At 36.3% G+C, this 16,621-nt stretch overlaps 2 protein-coding genes across 3 annotated transcripts; both read right to left on the bottom strand.

The window, feature by feature from the left end:
* Nucleotides 1-766: 766 nt before the first annotated feature.
* On the bottom strand, nt 767-6,942 carry abhd14a (abhydrolase domain containing 14A). 2 transcript variants are annotated; one of them, XM_028003244.1, is made up of 6 exons: nt 6,856-6,942; nt 6,604-6,738; nt 4,701-4,954; nt 4,421-4,536; nt 2,766-3,001; nt 1,813-2,004 (listed from the first exon to the last, which is right to left on the bottom strand). In XM_028003244.1, the coding sequence occupies exons 3-6, from the start codon at nt 4,934-4,936 to the stop codon at nt 1,813-1,815; spliced, it is 780 nt and encodes a 259-aa protein (XP_027859045.1). In that variant the 5' UTR covers nt 4,937-4,954; nt 6,604-6,738; nt 6,856-6,942. The 2 variants fall into 2 exon arrangements, with proteins under 2 accessions (XP_027859046.1, XP_027859045.1); XM_028003245.1 differs by having other exon boundaries at nt 767-2,004; nt 6,604-6,891.
* A 2,787-nt stretch (nt 6,943-9,729) lies between these two features.
* hyal2b (hyaluronidase 2b) lies at nt 9,730-15,190 on the bottom strand. Its single transcript, XM_028003543.1, has 4 exons — nt 15,021-15,190; nt 13,699-14,675; nt 11,945-12,031; nt 9,730-11,857 (listed from the first exon to the last, which is right to left on the bottom strand). Exons 2-4 carry the CDS (start codon nt 14,647-14,649, stop codon nt 11,468-11,470), a joined length of 1,428 nt encoding a protein of 475 aa, XP_027859344.1. The 5' UTR covers nt 14,650-14,675; nt 15,021-15,190; the 3' UTR covers nt 9,730-11,467.
* Nucleotides 15,191-16,621: the final 1,431 nt, after the last annotated feature.

Here is a 16,621-nt window from a genome sequence, read left to right on the forward strand (position 1 = left end):
TGATAATTAGATGTCACTCCTGGAAATGTTTCCCACCGTTCCATGTTTTCTCCGTTTGTGGATAATGACTCACTTTGATTCTTCAGCCCCGAATGCCTTGAAAATGGCTTTGCCGCCCTTTCTGGACTAATAAATGTCAATGATTTTTTTCATCTGTTCCAAATTTCTTTAAGGAGTCATAATTTGTTGCTATTTCAAATCTTTTAGCCTACTTCATGATATCAGACAAGTTCTTTTTAAGTGGTTTCTTGACAGAGGTCTGGCAGTAATCAGGAATGCGTGTGTGACTAGTTTCTCTTTGTTCACCTGTCCAAAAACAAATCAGGTGAAATACTTTTCATAGCACAAGTCCTGTCCAATCATTTCTCTGCAAAAACAATAGAAAACAGACTAGAAAAGCTTTCACTCACACCTTAATATGAGTCTGCTTTTTCAGAACAATTTGTTTATCTTTAAAAAGGGTTTTAATGACAGAGTTTTGTTCTGTTTTTTCACTTTATGCACATAACTTGAGTTTCAAAAGGCAGATATCTTTCTGTTTTAATGAACATACAACCTTTCCAGTTCATCATATACCAGTCCTAATCCTATGTTTTTCTGTCTTATATACTGTAAATCTCACACATCAACAAGTTATAAAACTTTTTTCTGTATTTTACAATACTTCTGTGTTTACCATTAGGTTTTGTATTGACATTTTCTATTTTTATAAACTAGCGACATTCAAAGACCCAAACTGAAAAAAACACATCTGAATATTGCAATAGTTTTTTTTTTTAAATTGTTTTAATGTTTTGACATTTATTTAAACTTGTTCACAGCATTAAACATACCGGTCAAAACTGTTGAAAATAAATAGAAAATGACCCTCCTACTTTATTAATAAAATATGAAGCTGCTGAGTGGATTTCACAGATCAAAGCTAAAGTGCACATATTAATACACATATTAATGGGAATAACAAATTAGCAGTAACAAAAAATAAACATTCTAATTTAGTTCTCTCTTTTGTGTAAACAACAACAGTGCTAAGAGTGTAGAGATCCAACAAACATCTTCCTTCCAGCTGAGTTCACACAATATAAAACACAAACAGTATGAAGGCTTTCAAAAAACTTTAGTGTTTCTTAATATTTTGCATAAAGAACAACAATGCCGTTACTTTTTATTTCAAGAAGCTTCAATATACATTTTTAAATATTTTTTTGTTTTGCTTGATTGTCCACATTTGTTAGAATTTTATCAACAATATCTAAATGTCTATCTAAATTCTCTAGTCGTTTTTTTTTTTTTGTTAAAACTATTTTAATTTGTTAATTTCGATCATTTCGGCTTTCTTTAACCAATTTGATTATATTAGTTAGCTGAGAGTAGTGTTAATTTCTAATGTACTGTATGTCAAAGTACAATAAAATCTTTTAAATATAGGCAAGAGCAGCATTTACATATATACAGTTATCCAACTGCTAAAATAGTAACATATAAGCAAACACATGAAATGTCTTTAAAAGCAACCAGAGACAAGACACACATGTAAAACACCCAACTACGTACGTTGCTAGTTTTATTATTTTCAAGAGTAAACTGACAAGCTGTGCTAAGCCGGTCTCATATTTCCAGGGCCATTTAACTTGCAACCCATTACATTCATAACATATAATCTCCCAAAATCCCCCGCGATGTCCCTTTTCTCTTTCTAAGGGTTGATAGGAAAAAAAAAGATCTTAAAACCTTATGTCATCTCCAAAGCATCAGATTTCCTATTCCTTGCTCATCTTTTGTTCACATTTTTAAACACCTTCTCCTCCTCTGCTATATATCTTGCTTGAGTTTGTCAAGGAATTTGATCAAACCTCGATGAAATTCATGGGGTTTGTCCATGTAACAAGCATGCCGAGCTCCTTCTAATTTCAGCACCTCATGATTGGGAAGCTGGATGAGGTTCTTGTGAGACTGGGCACCCAGATTTGTGTCCAAGGCGCCAAAAACGATTAGAGTGGGAGTCTGCAAAGAAAAAAGGTAAAAGAAATCAAACAGATTAGACAATGTAAATGCTAGTGTTTGTAGAAGAGGCAGTGTTTTATGAAACCAACGTGGTTCATATGAAGGGTGCTAATCTTTTGTGGGGGAGGCATGAGCATTTAGACAAAAACAGGAATTTAAAAATGACCTTCCCTCAGTGGCCAACAACGGCGAAGATGTCTGACTTACCTTAAAGAAAAACTGTTAGACTTGTTTAATGTTATATAGGGAGAAAAAATAGTTGATGTAGTTTTAGCTTTGTGTGCAGTTTTCAAATTAAACCCCTTCTTGTCATCAAGAGGTTTAATCTTAATTTTGGTACAGAATAAAATTTTAACAATTGTAAGAACATATGGCAACAAAAACCATGTTATTATGTCACCTAATATAATAATACTGTGGGTAACACAGAAGCTACTAGATAAATAGTATCTTCTGTAGATATTTCTGCATGATGGGGCCCATTATGGTCAGAATGTAATAAGAAAGAAGACTAATCATAACAAGAATACAAAAGATTTATTTTGTTTATTTCGACCCTTTTGGAGTCATGTTTTGTTATATTCCATTCACTGAATGCATGGTAACTTTGATAATGATAATCTGCCTAAAAAACTTGAAAAGCATTTTTAAGTATTTTTTAATATCTTGACAAATAACTGATGGAACGATGTTTATATTAAATTATACTTGTTTATGTGATGTACAATGATCACTACAGTCACAACAAGTTGTCCACTCACCTGGATTTTTTTGTAATGCTGAGCAGAATAGCTCCGGGTACCAACTGGTGCTATAGGGATGTAGCCACGCAGCTGAGCACTGTTCTTCATGAGGAAAGGGATGGAGTAATGTCCGCTCATCGAGGGACTCAGAAGGACAGCAGCCCTGACACCCAGTGACTCCATGAACCGCGAGATGAGGTCTACCCGATTCTGCTCTGTCTTTAGCGCCTCCGAGTCTGGCGATTTCCCATAACCTTGATGAAAAGTTTATGGAAGATAATATTTATATTTTAGAAAATGTAACTGGGAAATGTGTGTAATCTGTAAAAACTGTGTAAGAAATATATTCTTTCTGATACAGCCTGTATGTATTGGTAGCATGGCACACTTCATAAATAAGCAATGTTATAATTTTTTTCCAAACAAGTTACAAAAAAGTATTTTAAAATGTTAGTAAATTGTTAATGTGCACTGAAAGAACGTTTATGACAACTGAAGTGAAAAGAAATACTTTCAACTACAAGAGGGCACTGTTACCAGAGGAAAAACATGCATTTCAAACCAACATGAATTTAATTCAAAACGTGAAACTAATATATCACCTAAATTAAGTTTTAATACATTATCAGAATATTACATGAAATGAAATGTTTGTATGGGTCCTTTTTTTCTTTTGTTGTGCCAATACTATTCACTCACTTAAAATATCTTCAGCAGTTTTCAATAAAACCCCTGAAAACAGAGTTAATAGGGATGGCAAAATTTTTAGATTAGCTTAAAAACAGACTTTACAGCATTGAATATATTTAAATATCATATATTTCAACTATAAATTTATTTTTTCTCATCATATCTTTACCATTGATACCTATGTTACTACCAGGAAGGAATGCAAATTATCGATTGAGTTAATCCAAAATTGAACGAGCTTATCGATCGACTAACTAACTGATAAGAAACCTTTAAAAAAGAAAAAAAAACGGACTTTTCTCATTTCATTTCAAGGTCGACTGTCTTTCCGTAACATGAAAGGCAAAATTTTTCAGAATATGCTGAATTTTGAAAAAGAAGCACATAAAATTTTCAAGGGCAGTATTATGTAAAATTGACTTTTTTGATCTTTACATCCTGTGATAATGTTATTCCCTCATTAAAAATATACCTGGCGTGTTACCATGACTCTTTCATGCATTGTCTGAGAAATCCTTTACTTTCCCATGGGAAATATTCAGCTGTGCAAAACACCTGGATGGCCTAGCACCACCTTCAACCTTCGGTTGAGAAGTTGACAGCCGCTCCGCCATGTAGCACAGCTGAGTGAGCGCTATGAAGGAGAAATTGGAGGAGTTTGTCGAGTGTTTATATTTCACAAAAGAACTGTATAAAGTAAATCTCGCGTCCCACACCGGACTCCATTTGGACCGTTACACCATCTATGCGTCACACGGAATGAAATGGCTCCGCCATCTTTAATTTCGAATCACTACAAGATGACCAGCGGCGCCCTCTTCAGGATGGCAGCCACACTAGCACACTGAAAGAAGGTCTAAAGCGGACACTAAACGATTCTAATTTCAGTCTAATAAAACAATATTAGACAATTAATCTTATGTATATTAATTGTTTCCATTCCCAGTTACTACTAATATATTAAAGTAAGCTTCAAGGTGTACCTGGCAGGTCCATAGCTAAGGCCTGATATCCATTAGCTGCTAGCACGGCCATGGTTCCCAGTTCTTCCCAGGTTTTGGATGTAAAAGCCTGGCCGTGCAGAAGGACCATCTGCAGCCTGAACAGAGAGATACGTTTGTTACTCACACAAACTTACGTTTGAGTACCAAACTCAAACATAAGGAAGACAATCATATGGACGACAATCTGATCAAGAAATAAATGCTAAAGAACAGTTTGCAGTTAAAAAGCGTTAAACTGGTTTTCCAAAAGTCTGCTCACTTTGGCAGTATTTGCTGCCCCTCCCGATCCACAGGTAAAGCTTCTCGGAAGAACAGTGGGGGGTCTCCGGGAAGCTGTCCAGTGCGAATGGACACATTGAGGATCGGGGGCCCGATTCGAGCTTCGTTGGATGGCTCCATGTTGTCCTGGCGAATGGATGGCAGCAGCAGGTACAGCAGTAATGTGGCCAACAACATCAGGCCCAGCATAACGAGACGATTACGCAGGAAATTCATCTCGATATGATGAATGACCTGGAGAAAGTTGCACACGATGCACTGAGTCTGAAACCCTTTGTACAAAATTTCGGGGTTTTCTTTCTTATTATACACAAAATAATAAAACAAGTAAATCAAATTCTGCTTTAAACTTATGGTGTATAGTAGTTGTAAACAAAATATGTTCCTACCAAATGAAGTGTTACATGAAAATAATATAACATATAGAGCAGCAGATAAATTGTTGAAAGGCATAATTCTGATACATCCAAGCAGTTACTTGCAACCACAATGTTGCAAGCATGGCTAATGTGATGACAAATGCAATTTGATATACTGAGCAGCTGTGGTCAAATGTGTGGCCATCTGTCCCAACAGCTATAACTGGATTATTCAACCGGACTGTGATGCCAAACACAACCTGAAATCTACAAGTGAATGGCTGCAAAAGAATCAAAGTGAACTAGTCAAAATTTAGACATCAACATGAGCTAAACTGTGTGAGACAACTGCAAAAACTATGTACAGAAATTAATATCCAGAAACATCAAAGAGCAGAAGAGGTGTTATAGATTTTCTGGGGTAAAAATATCTTCAAAGTGATGTGAGGAGCAATAGAGTCAGACAGGAAACAACTACTTTCAATTATTGCTATATTACTTAGTTCACCCTCTGACTAATAGGGTGAAGTTAGTAACATACTGTACCTGTTCAGGTCATGACTAAATACACAGCACTGTAACTTCAAGTGCTGTTTTTTTCCCCTTTATGATCACACAGAAATATTTTGTAGCATTTTAAAAAATAATATACAGAAGAGTAACATAAACTGCCTGGACACTTAAAAATGTCAAATATTGATGATTGGCAACATCTCAATACAAATGTGACAACTAGAGCACAGATTTTGAACATTGCATAGAGGTGAAAAGATGAGCTAAAGTAGTGTGTGTATAACAAATTCAGTACGCTACTCTGAGCCTTTTGGAGGTCAACAAATATACACAAAATTTTGTCAATGGAAGTACAAGGCACTGTTCTAGTCATTATTCACTGTGAATAATGAGTCTAACAGCTTTATATCATAAAAAATATAATTTTAACTTGTTTTCTTCTACCTGAATTGGTTACCTTTTCATGAAGTTATTAATTTCAATTTAGTTCTTATGTTATTCTTTAAAATACCAGAATTTCCCCATAACTTTATTTGTTTTTAGGTTAGCTAATTTTTCATAAATTAAATGAGATGTTATGATTCAATGCTTGAGTAGTTGTTTTGCCATATTTTCTTTTTGAAAACCCTCACCGAGTCATTTGCTTGAACAGCTACTTTTTACTTCTACTGAAGTTATGCTACTCTTGAGCACAATTTTTTGGGCTATTCTATCCACCTCTGATTATACCTTCACTTCAATCATAGAGCTGATCTGTTCTCCTTGCACATCAGTCTACACTTCATTATATCAGCTGAGTCTCTAATGTAGAGGTGGCTTTCTATGTTAAACAGATGAATGAAACACCAGCGATAGATTACAACTAATCCTCCGGGACAAAGGATTTAGTCTGTTTGACCGCAGTCCACATAATCAGTCGCAGTTAATTAGCCAAATTGCACACAGAAGCTAACAGTAGCTCTTTTGTTGTCAATATGCTTGAATGAGGCCTTTTGAAGAAAAGATACATACCAACAAACTGGAGATAATTAATCCTTATGCGCTCAGAAATAAAAGCACCTGGCTCTCATCACGTCTTCTCCATGTCTGGCTGATGCGGGAATTGTATCTGACAGACTTGAGGTTGAAGGCTACCACTGCTTAAAGCTTTTTATTATTATTATTATAGAGAGAAAAAACATACATTAAATGTAATGTCAGATCTTTACTCAAATGAGTCGGGAGCAAATATTATAAGCAACACATAAAAGTCAAGACTCGTACATCTAAGATGTGCTGTTATATATTTACAAAGCTGTCGACCGTCTGTTGCTCGTCGGAACTTTTTACGAGGTGCACAAAACAACTATTTCAACCCTTTACGCAATTTCCTGCAGACGAACGCAGACATTTATGTAAGAAATGATCCAAATTTTACGAAAACTGTCACCTGATTACAAAGCTTACACTATTACAAAATGTACAAAGTAATGTACAAGAAAATGTTTGAATTATTACAAAACTTCGAAATGTTTTATTCATAATATTCAATCCATTTCAAAATGTGTGTGCCAACTTTAGTTACATTAATTAAAAACAACACAAAATATAGGCCTCAATAAATAAAAAGAAAACATGTTCAACATTGTTATTTTTATAATACCTGCACCAGTTAATGAGATGTTATTCAGTGCTTGAGTAGCGGTTTACCATATAGTTTCTTTATTAAGACTCTTTTGGACATATTTGCCTGCACATTGTTTATTCATTTTCCTGATTCTTAACCATCTCTTCTATTTCACTAGATTAAACACATTTATTTGTCTTTTGGGAGAAAGAATGCTACTTTATATGTGTGCTGAAACAAAAATTTGTTTGTCATGTTGTAGTGTTTGTATGTGTGCCCAAATGCAGAAGGCAGTTTGTAAGTAAAGAGGCTTTAATGAAAAAAATATATTTTAAAAAAAATTATAAAAATTCACAGAGAGCAAGAGCAGAACAAAAGCATTCATACTAAGAAACAACCAATGAGGAGACCATGGGGAGAATGTGGAGAAATGACAGGAGGAGTGACTGTGAATGAGGAGGTTAAATACTGGGAGGTTGAATGCTGAAACAAAGAACCAGGCTGAGGAGAGAGAGCAGATGGCAGACTGAGAAGAGAGAGAGAAAATAGCACAGAGGGTGAGACAGAGTACACTGGGGACTAGGAGAAAAATGTAATGCTAAAGAATAACTAAAGAAACAATTAAATTAGAGTAACTAAGAATAGCTATAAAAAATAAATAAGCCCAAACAAAATCACTAAGGACTCAACAAAAGTAAAACAGAAATAAGACTGATCTAATCAGACTAACACAGAATAAACAAACAAGAATAAATAAATCAAACTACAAAATAACTAAACAACCCAGGATCCTAACACTGTTACCATGTAAATCTCTGAATCTATGCACTTTCTTTAATAGATAAAGTCAGAAAGGTGGGTCCATTCCACCATAGACGATTATGGATGAAGTTCTTGACACTCTGACCTCTGGAGGGTAAGTCAGCTGGGTTGTTTTTCTGCTCCAGTGAAACCAAAGTTTAAGGATGGTAATTTCTTGTACCTCAGCCACTCTGTTTGCAATAAATGGCTTCTACTTCTGAGCTGGGCTGCATATCCAGTGCAGAGCAATCATAGAATCATTTTGAGGTGACCTTTCAATGGCTTGAGAAGGTTATTTCCCTGGCTTGCTCCAATTAGAGCTCCCATAAGCTTCAGTTGTGGCAGACTTCATGGAAATACTCTTGTTGCAGAGTACTTTGAAAAGTTCAGTAACTTTTCAAAGTACTCCTTGCATCTTCCTGTCACATTTTTGCACCTGTCAGTACAGTTCCATCTTGATCCCTAGTCCCCCTAACCTGTTGGACATCCTTCCCATCTTTATCTCTGTTACCGTATGCCCTTTTGTTTGGTCTTAGCTAACTTTGTCTTCACATCACTCTGTATCTCCCTGCACTCCTGGTGACTGTCTTCAGTCCTCAGTTTGGACCACTTCCTCTTCACTGCCACCTCTTTGTCCTCTGTTCTGCCTTTTTCCTTCTCACCCTCAGAATCATTCTACCAGTGACGTGCGGTGAGGTGCACAGCTGGTGAGGTACTGACTTAATCATAATCATATTTACAAATATATACCCTCTGCATGTTGTTTACATAAGGAAATTTCGAGCATGTGAACAACGCTGGAGGGCAAATAGACTATTCTTTTACATCTCATCCATAGCCGCGCTGCCGCGGTAGAATAATTTCGTTAACTCAATCAAACTTGGACATGTAGATAGTTAATTTCGTGCCATGCTCCACAGCATTCTACACATTACCAACGACCTACCACGACCTTGCAGTCATTGAATTCTTTCAGATTACATTGTCTGCACAAGATGTGATTCACCTGTGTGCTCCTACCTCCACTCATGTAAGTCACTGTGCTCCTTTCCCTTTTGGAAGAAAGTATTCACTACAGCCATTCCTATCCTCTTTGCAAAGTCTAGCACCATCTGTCCTTCTGTGTTCTTGTTCTGGGTGCCACACCTGCCCATCACTTCCTCATCACCTCTGTTCCCTGCTCCAACAGGTCCATTGAAATCTGCCCCCATCACCACTCTGGATATTCTGCATCACTCCATATAACTCACTCCAGAATTTTTCCTTCTAACTCACATCCTGCCTGTGGTGCATAGCCACCAATAACATTAAACATCAGATCTTCAATTTCTAACTTATTAAGATTCATCGACCTACCTGACACTCTTTTTACCTGAAGAACATTCCTAACAAACTCCTCATTTAAGATAATCCACATTATTTCTCTTCTCATACAAAGATTGAACCCTGCTCCGAGGCTTTGAGCCTAACTTTCCACCTGGTTTTCTGAACACACAATATGATACTGGACAGATTTTTTAATAAAGCTCTTTGGGACTGATAACTGTGCATCTACTGTATATTCCATGTAATGTTACTTAGTTATAAGAGCACGCACAACTTTATCTTAGCAAGAGAAAAACAAAGAAATCCTGACTCTGATAAATCAGGTTTTTAAGGATCCATCTGCCACGTTTAATTGTTTCTAAAGTTCTAGATATATTGTATTTAGGAAACAAGGGACAGATAGCTTATAATGAAATCATAATTTTAATAATGAAATTCTCCAGCATAAAATGTGAACACGAAAGGTTTAAGATAGCTTCTTGATTTTGGCAGATGCAATATAAAAAAACCCAGCAGTAAATCTTCACAAAATATATTTTATATTTCTAGTAAGTCTTATAAATACTGAGGCAAAGCCGCTAATAAAACAGAGTGGCACAGAGTGTTCAAAATCGTACTCATGCCTCTTAAAATGATAAAACAGAAATGCTTAAGAAATGTACAACAATTGTTTACCCATTTGTTTTTGGACAACATTCACAGTGGAAAACAATTCAAACATGGAACAATCATGGAGAAAACACCTAGTACTGTTCTCTACTGACGGAAGGCTAACAGACTGCCACACACTAAGACACAACCTTTCACAAGTGGAAATACACGACGGAAGCCTAATGTACCAAGAAAATAAGTATTTAAAGTGCAGGTTTTAAAAATGGCTACATAAACAAAACACAATTGTTTTGGTTAATTGAAATCTGAAACTGTTCAGTCAGCCAATCTCCTTTAATTAGAAAACAAAAACTTTTTCCTCTTTAAATTGGTTTAAAAACGAAAAATCAACTGAGATAAAAAAAGAATGACTGTAAAACCAAGTGACCTTTGAATTTGTTTCAAAGAAAATAAATAAAAAATTGTCCTAAATATTGATATGTTTTCATTCTAAAAGCTAAAACCTTTTATGAAGAAACTAAAAATGATAAAAATCAGAAGTGATATTAGTTGAATGCCATGGTCCCACATTTCTGGCATAACTTGTCAGTTAATATAAGTGTAAAATAATTCATTGTAATAATTCAAAATAATCTTTTCATTGAACATTGTTCAAATTAAATACATTTGAATCTGCATTCCAATTAGGCTTTTTTCTGATTAAAATTATTTTGTGAAAACAACGAAAACAGATATTGGACAATTCTTTTTATAAAGTCAACATTTCTCTTTTAAAATGTTTTTTGTTTTGGTATGATGTAATATCCTAATATTAAATATTGCTATATAGTGTATTAAATTATAAATATCCCAATGTTTGGATATTATTCCAATTCATTCATTGACCGTAAACAACATTAAGACATTAGTGTAATTCATAAACTGTACAATATACGGTATCGAGCTGAAAAAAACCATGAAATTTAACACAAAATGCAGCCATAAGAAGAGCATTTTCTAGCCATGTTAAGGCACAAATCTGGAATGAAACAGGAAGGTCCAGCTACTCTGTTTCTTTAAGGATAGAAGAGGTTTAAGATGTCAAAACTGGTGTAATATTTTATATGTTGTTTAAGGCTCCATTACAACTTAAAGGTTGATTCTTAAACATGACAGATAAAGGCTACATCAAGTCCTTCCCTCCAATTAAGATTTTATGATACATCTAAAGTTGTATCATATGTAACACTATACGCAGTGAAATATAAATCCATCTTTCCAGTTTTTAAGATTTTAATTGACCCATTATGTTTACTATAAAATAAATACAAAAAGAATACTTTCCAGAAAACACACACTGTAGTTTTAGTTCAATGTGTAATGAAATACAAACCTGTTACCATATAAACCTCTGAATTTATGCACTGAGCACCCGCTGCTCCCTAAGCAATGCTTCCACAACACAGTTAATTTTTGTTTTCAGGCCAGAAAACCAAAACTTTCCCTTTCGGTGCTGGCAGAACCAGAGAATAGTTTGGTTTCCTGGTTTCCTCAATGAAGCAGAGAGAGAAGTCCAAGTGGGAGCAGAAAGCAGAGAGGCCACATCCCTAAAACAGAGGCGGCTCTATTCTGCCCTCTTGCTCTCTGCTCACAGCCTTCACCCCTGTACCCGCTGTAGCACTGGCACTTGAAGTGCTGACGGAAGGTCTTCAGCTCTGCTTGGCCTGGGGATCCAGAGACCTTCAGCTTTCCGCCCTGACTTGTGATCTTGTGAGTGGAGGGGCTGAGGTGCAGATACACGTCGCTGTCTGGTGCTCGGCGAAGACAGCGACCGTGAAATTTGCACAATTTCTGGCTGCACTGCTCTGCTGCTGTGGTCACATTGAGGAGGTACAGGCCCAGCGGTCCCAGCAGATAGTTATTCAAGTTAGAGCAGCTGGTCTGCAGCACAGAGGATAGATATTAACTTAAAAATACATTACAGCAGCCTATCCAACATGAAAGGACTAGGGAAAGTATTTTTCTTACACTGCTTGCGTAGGAGGTGTCCCCCCAGAAGATCACTCCTGCAGCTCCCAATGCAACGCTCTCGCCAATGGTGGAGACCAAATCTCTCTGCAAAGGATGTATATAAATACTTTAGTTGTATAAGATGTATTATAGAGAATCTGAGTTCTAGTTACATATAGAGCTGTGGGTTCCATATGTAACTATAGCCCACAGTTAAATATATGATGGTTTAAAGCCGTATAGGCAATAATAGCTATTTTATGGCCAAAAACAAGAAAAAAAAATAAAACATGAGTTATTATCATGGTTTAGATGGATGCGTCAGAAAAATAATAATCTGGTGGAGGTATCTTGTTAAACATTTTTGGCTAACTTATCACAATCAATATGTTACCTTGAGTTCCCACCAAACTAACATAATTGCATGTAAAATGTCAGAGTGGAACAGAAGCCAAATTCTTTGATGTGCACAAACCTGACCAGTAAACCTGATTCAGCAGGTGTAAGTAAACTAAAGAACTATTTAACTCTTCAATGGGATCTGAGCTAAACTATATGTTTCTTGTTTATTTTTAAACGACAGACCGCTGGACTTCACCAGGTGACAGTTACTTCTTTACCATTTTATATTTTTTCACATTCTCCCTTATAACATCAATTTATAACCCCCATGGGGGGTAAAATTGGCTCAGAGCTGAACTCTGCAGATACCAAGGAGGTCAAGCGTATTGCCGCTGCTTTGTTTTATCTTTTTGAACTTTCAGCCTCAGTTTGTCATGTAGCATGCTGGATTTAGACAACCAAGCAAACTTTTGGGAATCTCAGTTTAGGTAAGGAGCCACATTCTCTAGAAATACACACCAAATTTAGATTTTTTTATAGTAAAGTCCAACCTTAATGAGCTAATTGCAAATATAAAATGTTACAGGCAACTTTAAACATCAGCTCCAAACTATTTGTCGTTTTTAAATAAAAATATTTCAGTGATTGCCCTCTCTCCCTCACACACAGTCTTTGTTCAAATTATAAATGATTACTCATGACAGAAAAGTAAAAATAAAGTATTTTTGAACTTTGGTAATTATAAAAAACAACAAAATCTGTATCTGGTAGGTCACAGTTTTACAAAAAGTGTAACTCTTCTTGTGGAGCTGCTGCCTAGTGGCTGGTGCAGAGCGCGGCAGGTGTATTTATACGGGTGGAGCAGAGACATGTAGACGGAACACATCGGGTTGCTTTAACTGATGCTTAGTGTAGGTTTATGGATGAACTGGAAAATAAATTTCCTACCATCCCAGTCACAACAGATGGCTGGCGGAAGTTTCTCAATGTTTGTGACGAAGGTGCCACACAGAGAAATTGCCACAAAAGCTATAAATGGCTGGGAAAAGTGAGAGTTAATCTATTAAACTGACTGAATATCAATATATAAACTAAAAACTGGAGTACAAACTATTTTTATGTTTCTTTATGAACTTGCTCCTTTATTATTACACTGAAAATAATTTAAAATTGTTGTATAATTGTTATCCAGGTTAACTTGAAAAGTGAGGTATTACTGTTACAGGCTAATTTTCTAGGCTACAGAAAACTAATTGTTAAGAGTGCACAAATATGAAAATTTGGAACGATGTGAATGTCCGATATCATTACTGCTAGTACAACAGTATTTACCAATAATTTTTTCTAAATTACTTGATTAATTGTAAGAATAATTTAAAGATTACTAAAATAACAGTTTACAACAGCACTATTTCCTGCAATCAACCAACCTCAGTTAAAAGGGTCATCTCACTATTGTAAGTGGGTCGGGTATAAACAAAAACAGGACGTGCCAACCCATCCCCAACAGATGCAAGGCGCATTGCCTCCTTCAGCCTGTTCTGGACAAACAGGCGTCCATGATTAGTTGAGCGCAGTACAGAACCCATGTATATGGAGGGAAAAAGGGCGGTGCATTCAATCCACAGCCAGTTCAGTTGATCATTGCGCTCAATCTCAACAGCAGGACAACGTCCTGTGTAGTTTTTCAGCCCCCCTTTGTAGTCATGGTTGTAACAATCAGGAAACAGGTAGAAGCCCCACAGCTGATTCGGTCTCAAATTTTTAGCCTGTCTCAGGGTCTCCAGCATGAACTTGCGAGCTGCAAGTTCAAATTCTTGTTTTGCAACAGTCCCCACTTGCTCTGGAGTCCACTTAAGGTTCTTTTCAGCCACCAGTTCACGTGATTTCCTTCTATAGACATCTTTGGCATCCCAGTTTCGGATCCACAAGGGCCGCCATTCCTCCCAGTCAATGACAGACAGTCCTTTAGCCTGGTGGTCTGGTATGTATTTGTCAAGACCCTGAGGCATCCTTTCATAGTGCTGAGAGAGACTGACACGTTGTGGAATGCCCCCATTCACTGGTGTGTCTTCAGCGTCATAGTAGGGATAAAGCCCGAGGCGTTCCTTATAGAACATTGTGAGATTCTGTCGGACAAAGCCCTCATTGGGGGTTGCCACTATGTCAAACTGGTCTAATGATAACGTAACACCTCGCCGTGTCCCACACTCTTGAGTGGGAGCATTCCATACAAGGAGAACTGGCTTCTGGGAGTATAATGGCCATCTTGTCTGCTTTGTGTCTGCTGAACCCAGGACTATCCATGATGTAAACAGAGCAAGGAGAAACCAGGACAGTCGGTCAACTGCAGAGAGGAAAGAGGGGGATACAGTCTCCATGGTGGTCCCTGCTCACCTTCAGTTCTCTGTTTCCAAAAGACACAAAGAAAAGCTGGAAAATTAGTATAAAACAACATTTATACAGAAAAATCTTTGTTCTGAACATTAACTCAACTATATAATGCATAAAATCGGGTGTTATTGTACTAAGCCAACCAAATCTACTAGAATTATTCTAAAATGTTAAAAGTCGACCAAATTTCCACCATTTATTCGCCTTCCTTATAAATGTTGAACTTCCTCTACGTTGTTGGCAGAGTTAGCAGACCGCTAACAGCTCACTTAGCCACATTAGCTCAAAGTTTCATTGAAACTAATAGCTGCGATGCTAACTTAGCTAACGGGTTTCTTCCTCCTTACTTCACACTGACCTGCTCTGTTCATGTAGTCCAATCATGAAACCGTCTGTTAAGTTAGTTTTCCACCTCCCAGCCATGTGAGAAGCAGCAGGCATAGTCCGTTTAAGCCATTTGAAGGAAACACAGAAAAGTCAGCCAAAGGAATGAGGACAAGAGGGATGGGGAGAGACGGTAAACGTTGAGCAACAACAGACCCGCATATGTAGCTGCTGACGGTGGGGGGGTTTGGATTTCATTTAAAGTTTTTTTTTTAAATTAAGTACAAAATATATATATTAAATATATGTTTTAAGCTTTATCTAATGAAATGATAATACATTTTTTAATAATTATTAATATACGGATGAAACTGGGTTCTAGTGCGAGCACAGCAACCCCCCACCCCCAGAATCAAAATATTTGGTTTGTTCCATTTGTTACCTCAGAAACAGGTTTCCCTGGTACATTCCCAGGCCAGTTTCAACAAAAAGTGTTTTTTGCTTGTTGTCTTTATTTTTTAACACATCACCAAAACTAGTTTCTGCTTGTTGATTTTATTTTTTAAAACAAATCATATGTATACGCTACAGAACATGTTGACGTTCATTTTATTTTATTTCCCCTTCTCCTGAAACAAGAGTCTGCGCCTATGACTCTCTATAGTCTTACGCTGCGGGTCGTATGCAGTAATTGATATCTAAGGGGTTAAAAAGGGATTTCTTAGGCCTTAGTTTTTCACTAAACCACAGTTTGAGCCATTATCCACAAATGGAGAAAACATGGAACAGCGGTGAACCTTTCCACCACTGTTGATCTGCCAAACAAAATTGCTGCAACATCAAACAATATACAGAGATTGGGAACAAATGGGAACCATAGGAAAGTTCCAAGACCAAATCCACAGGTGACTAAAAGAACACAAAGACACATTTCAACTCCACTAGCAAGCATCCAGATGTCTTTGAAGTGTTTTTGGCTGTGGTATAACCTTAAACAGGTTGCCTTTGTGACTGAATAAAAACACTTTTGCAGAGAAGAAAGGGGTCAAAACTCACAGAAAAAAAGACTGATTGCCAGTTATTACATATACTTGATGGCACCAGGTTTTAGGTTTAAGAAGGTTTACTATTCCTATATTAGATCTAGTTGACTTACATTCCAATTAATAGCTGCAAACATCATTGTTGTACAGCATATTTGTTTTTGATCAGGTTATCTTCCTTTGATAATATTTGTTTAAAAGTTGATTTTACATAATAATGCCCCCCTTAACCTTTTAACACATTTCAGTGTGAAATTAAAAAGCAAAGACAGAAGTAATTTTTCTTTTTACAAGACTGTCTAGTTTTTTTTCTCAATTATCTTTGGCAATTCCAAAATCTTATGGGACAAATGTATTGACACAGGTGCATCTCACAAATTTAAAATAAAGTTCATGTACTTCAGGTATTTAATTAATAAGATGAAATTGTGTTGATTGTATAGATGCATTATACAGAGACTTATATATTTCCAGTAGTTATATTTGTTCATTTGTATTATGAGGGTTTGCAACTTATAAAACAGTTTATCAAAAATATTAAAATATTTACAAAAAGTAGTTTTAGTAGAAAAATGCTACGTTATTGACCAAA

Source organism: Xiphophorus couchianus, chromosome 20 (genome assembly GCF_001444195.1).
Source record: "Xiphophorus couchianus chromosome 20, X_couchianus-1.0, whole genome shotgun sequence".
NCBI classification, from domain to species: domain Eukaryota; kingdom Metazoa; phylum Chordata; class Actinopteri; order Cyprinodontiformes; family Poeciliidae; genus Xiphophorus; species Xiphophorus couchianus.

What these genes read in the sequence shown, in the direction of transcription:
- hyal2b (XM_028003543.1), bottom strand. Translation starts at nt 14,649, where the DNA reads ATGGAGACTGTATCCCCCTCTTTCCTCTCTGCAGTTGACCGACTGTCC. An exon ending in AGATGACCCTTTTAACTGAG is followed by an intron (nt 12,032 to 13,698) that starts GTTGGTTGATTG and finishes CATCCTTTGCAG; the next exon opens with AGAGATTTGGTCTCCACCAT. An exon ending in ACACCTCCTACGCAAGCAGT is followed by an intron (nt 11,858 to 11,944) that starts GTAAGAAAAATA and finishes TCTGTGCTGCAG; the next exon opens with ACCAGCTGCTCTAACTTGAA.
- abhd14a (XM_028003245.1), bottom strand. Translation starts at nt 4,936, where the DNA reads ATGAATTTCCTGCGTAATCGTCTCGTTATGCTGGGCCTGATGTTGTTG. An exon ending in CTTAGCTATGGACCTGCCAG is followed by an intron (nt 3,002 to 4,420) that starts GTACACCTTGAA and finishes CTTTTCATCAAG; the next exon opens with GTTATGGGAAATCGCCAGAC. An exon ending in AGCATTACAAAAAAATCCAG is followed by an intron (nt 2,005 to 2,765) that starts GTGAGTGGACAA and finishes TTTTCTTTGCAG; the next exon opens with ACTCCCACTCTAATCGTTTT.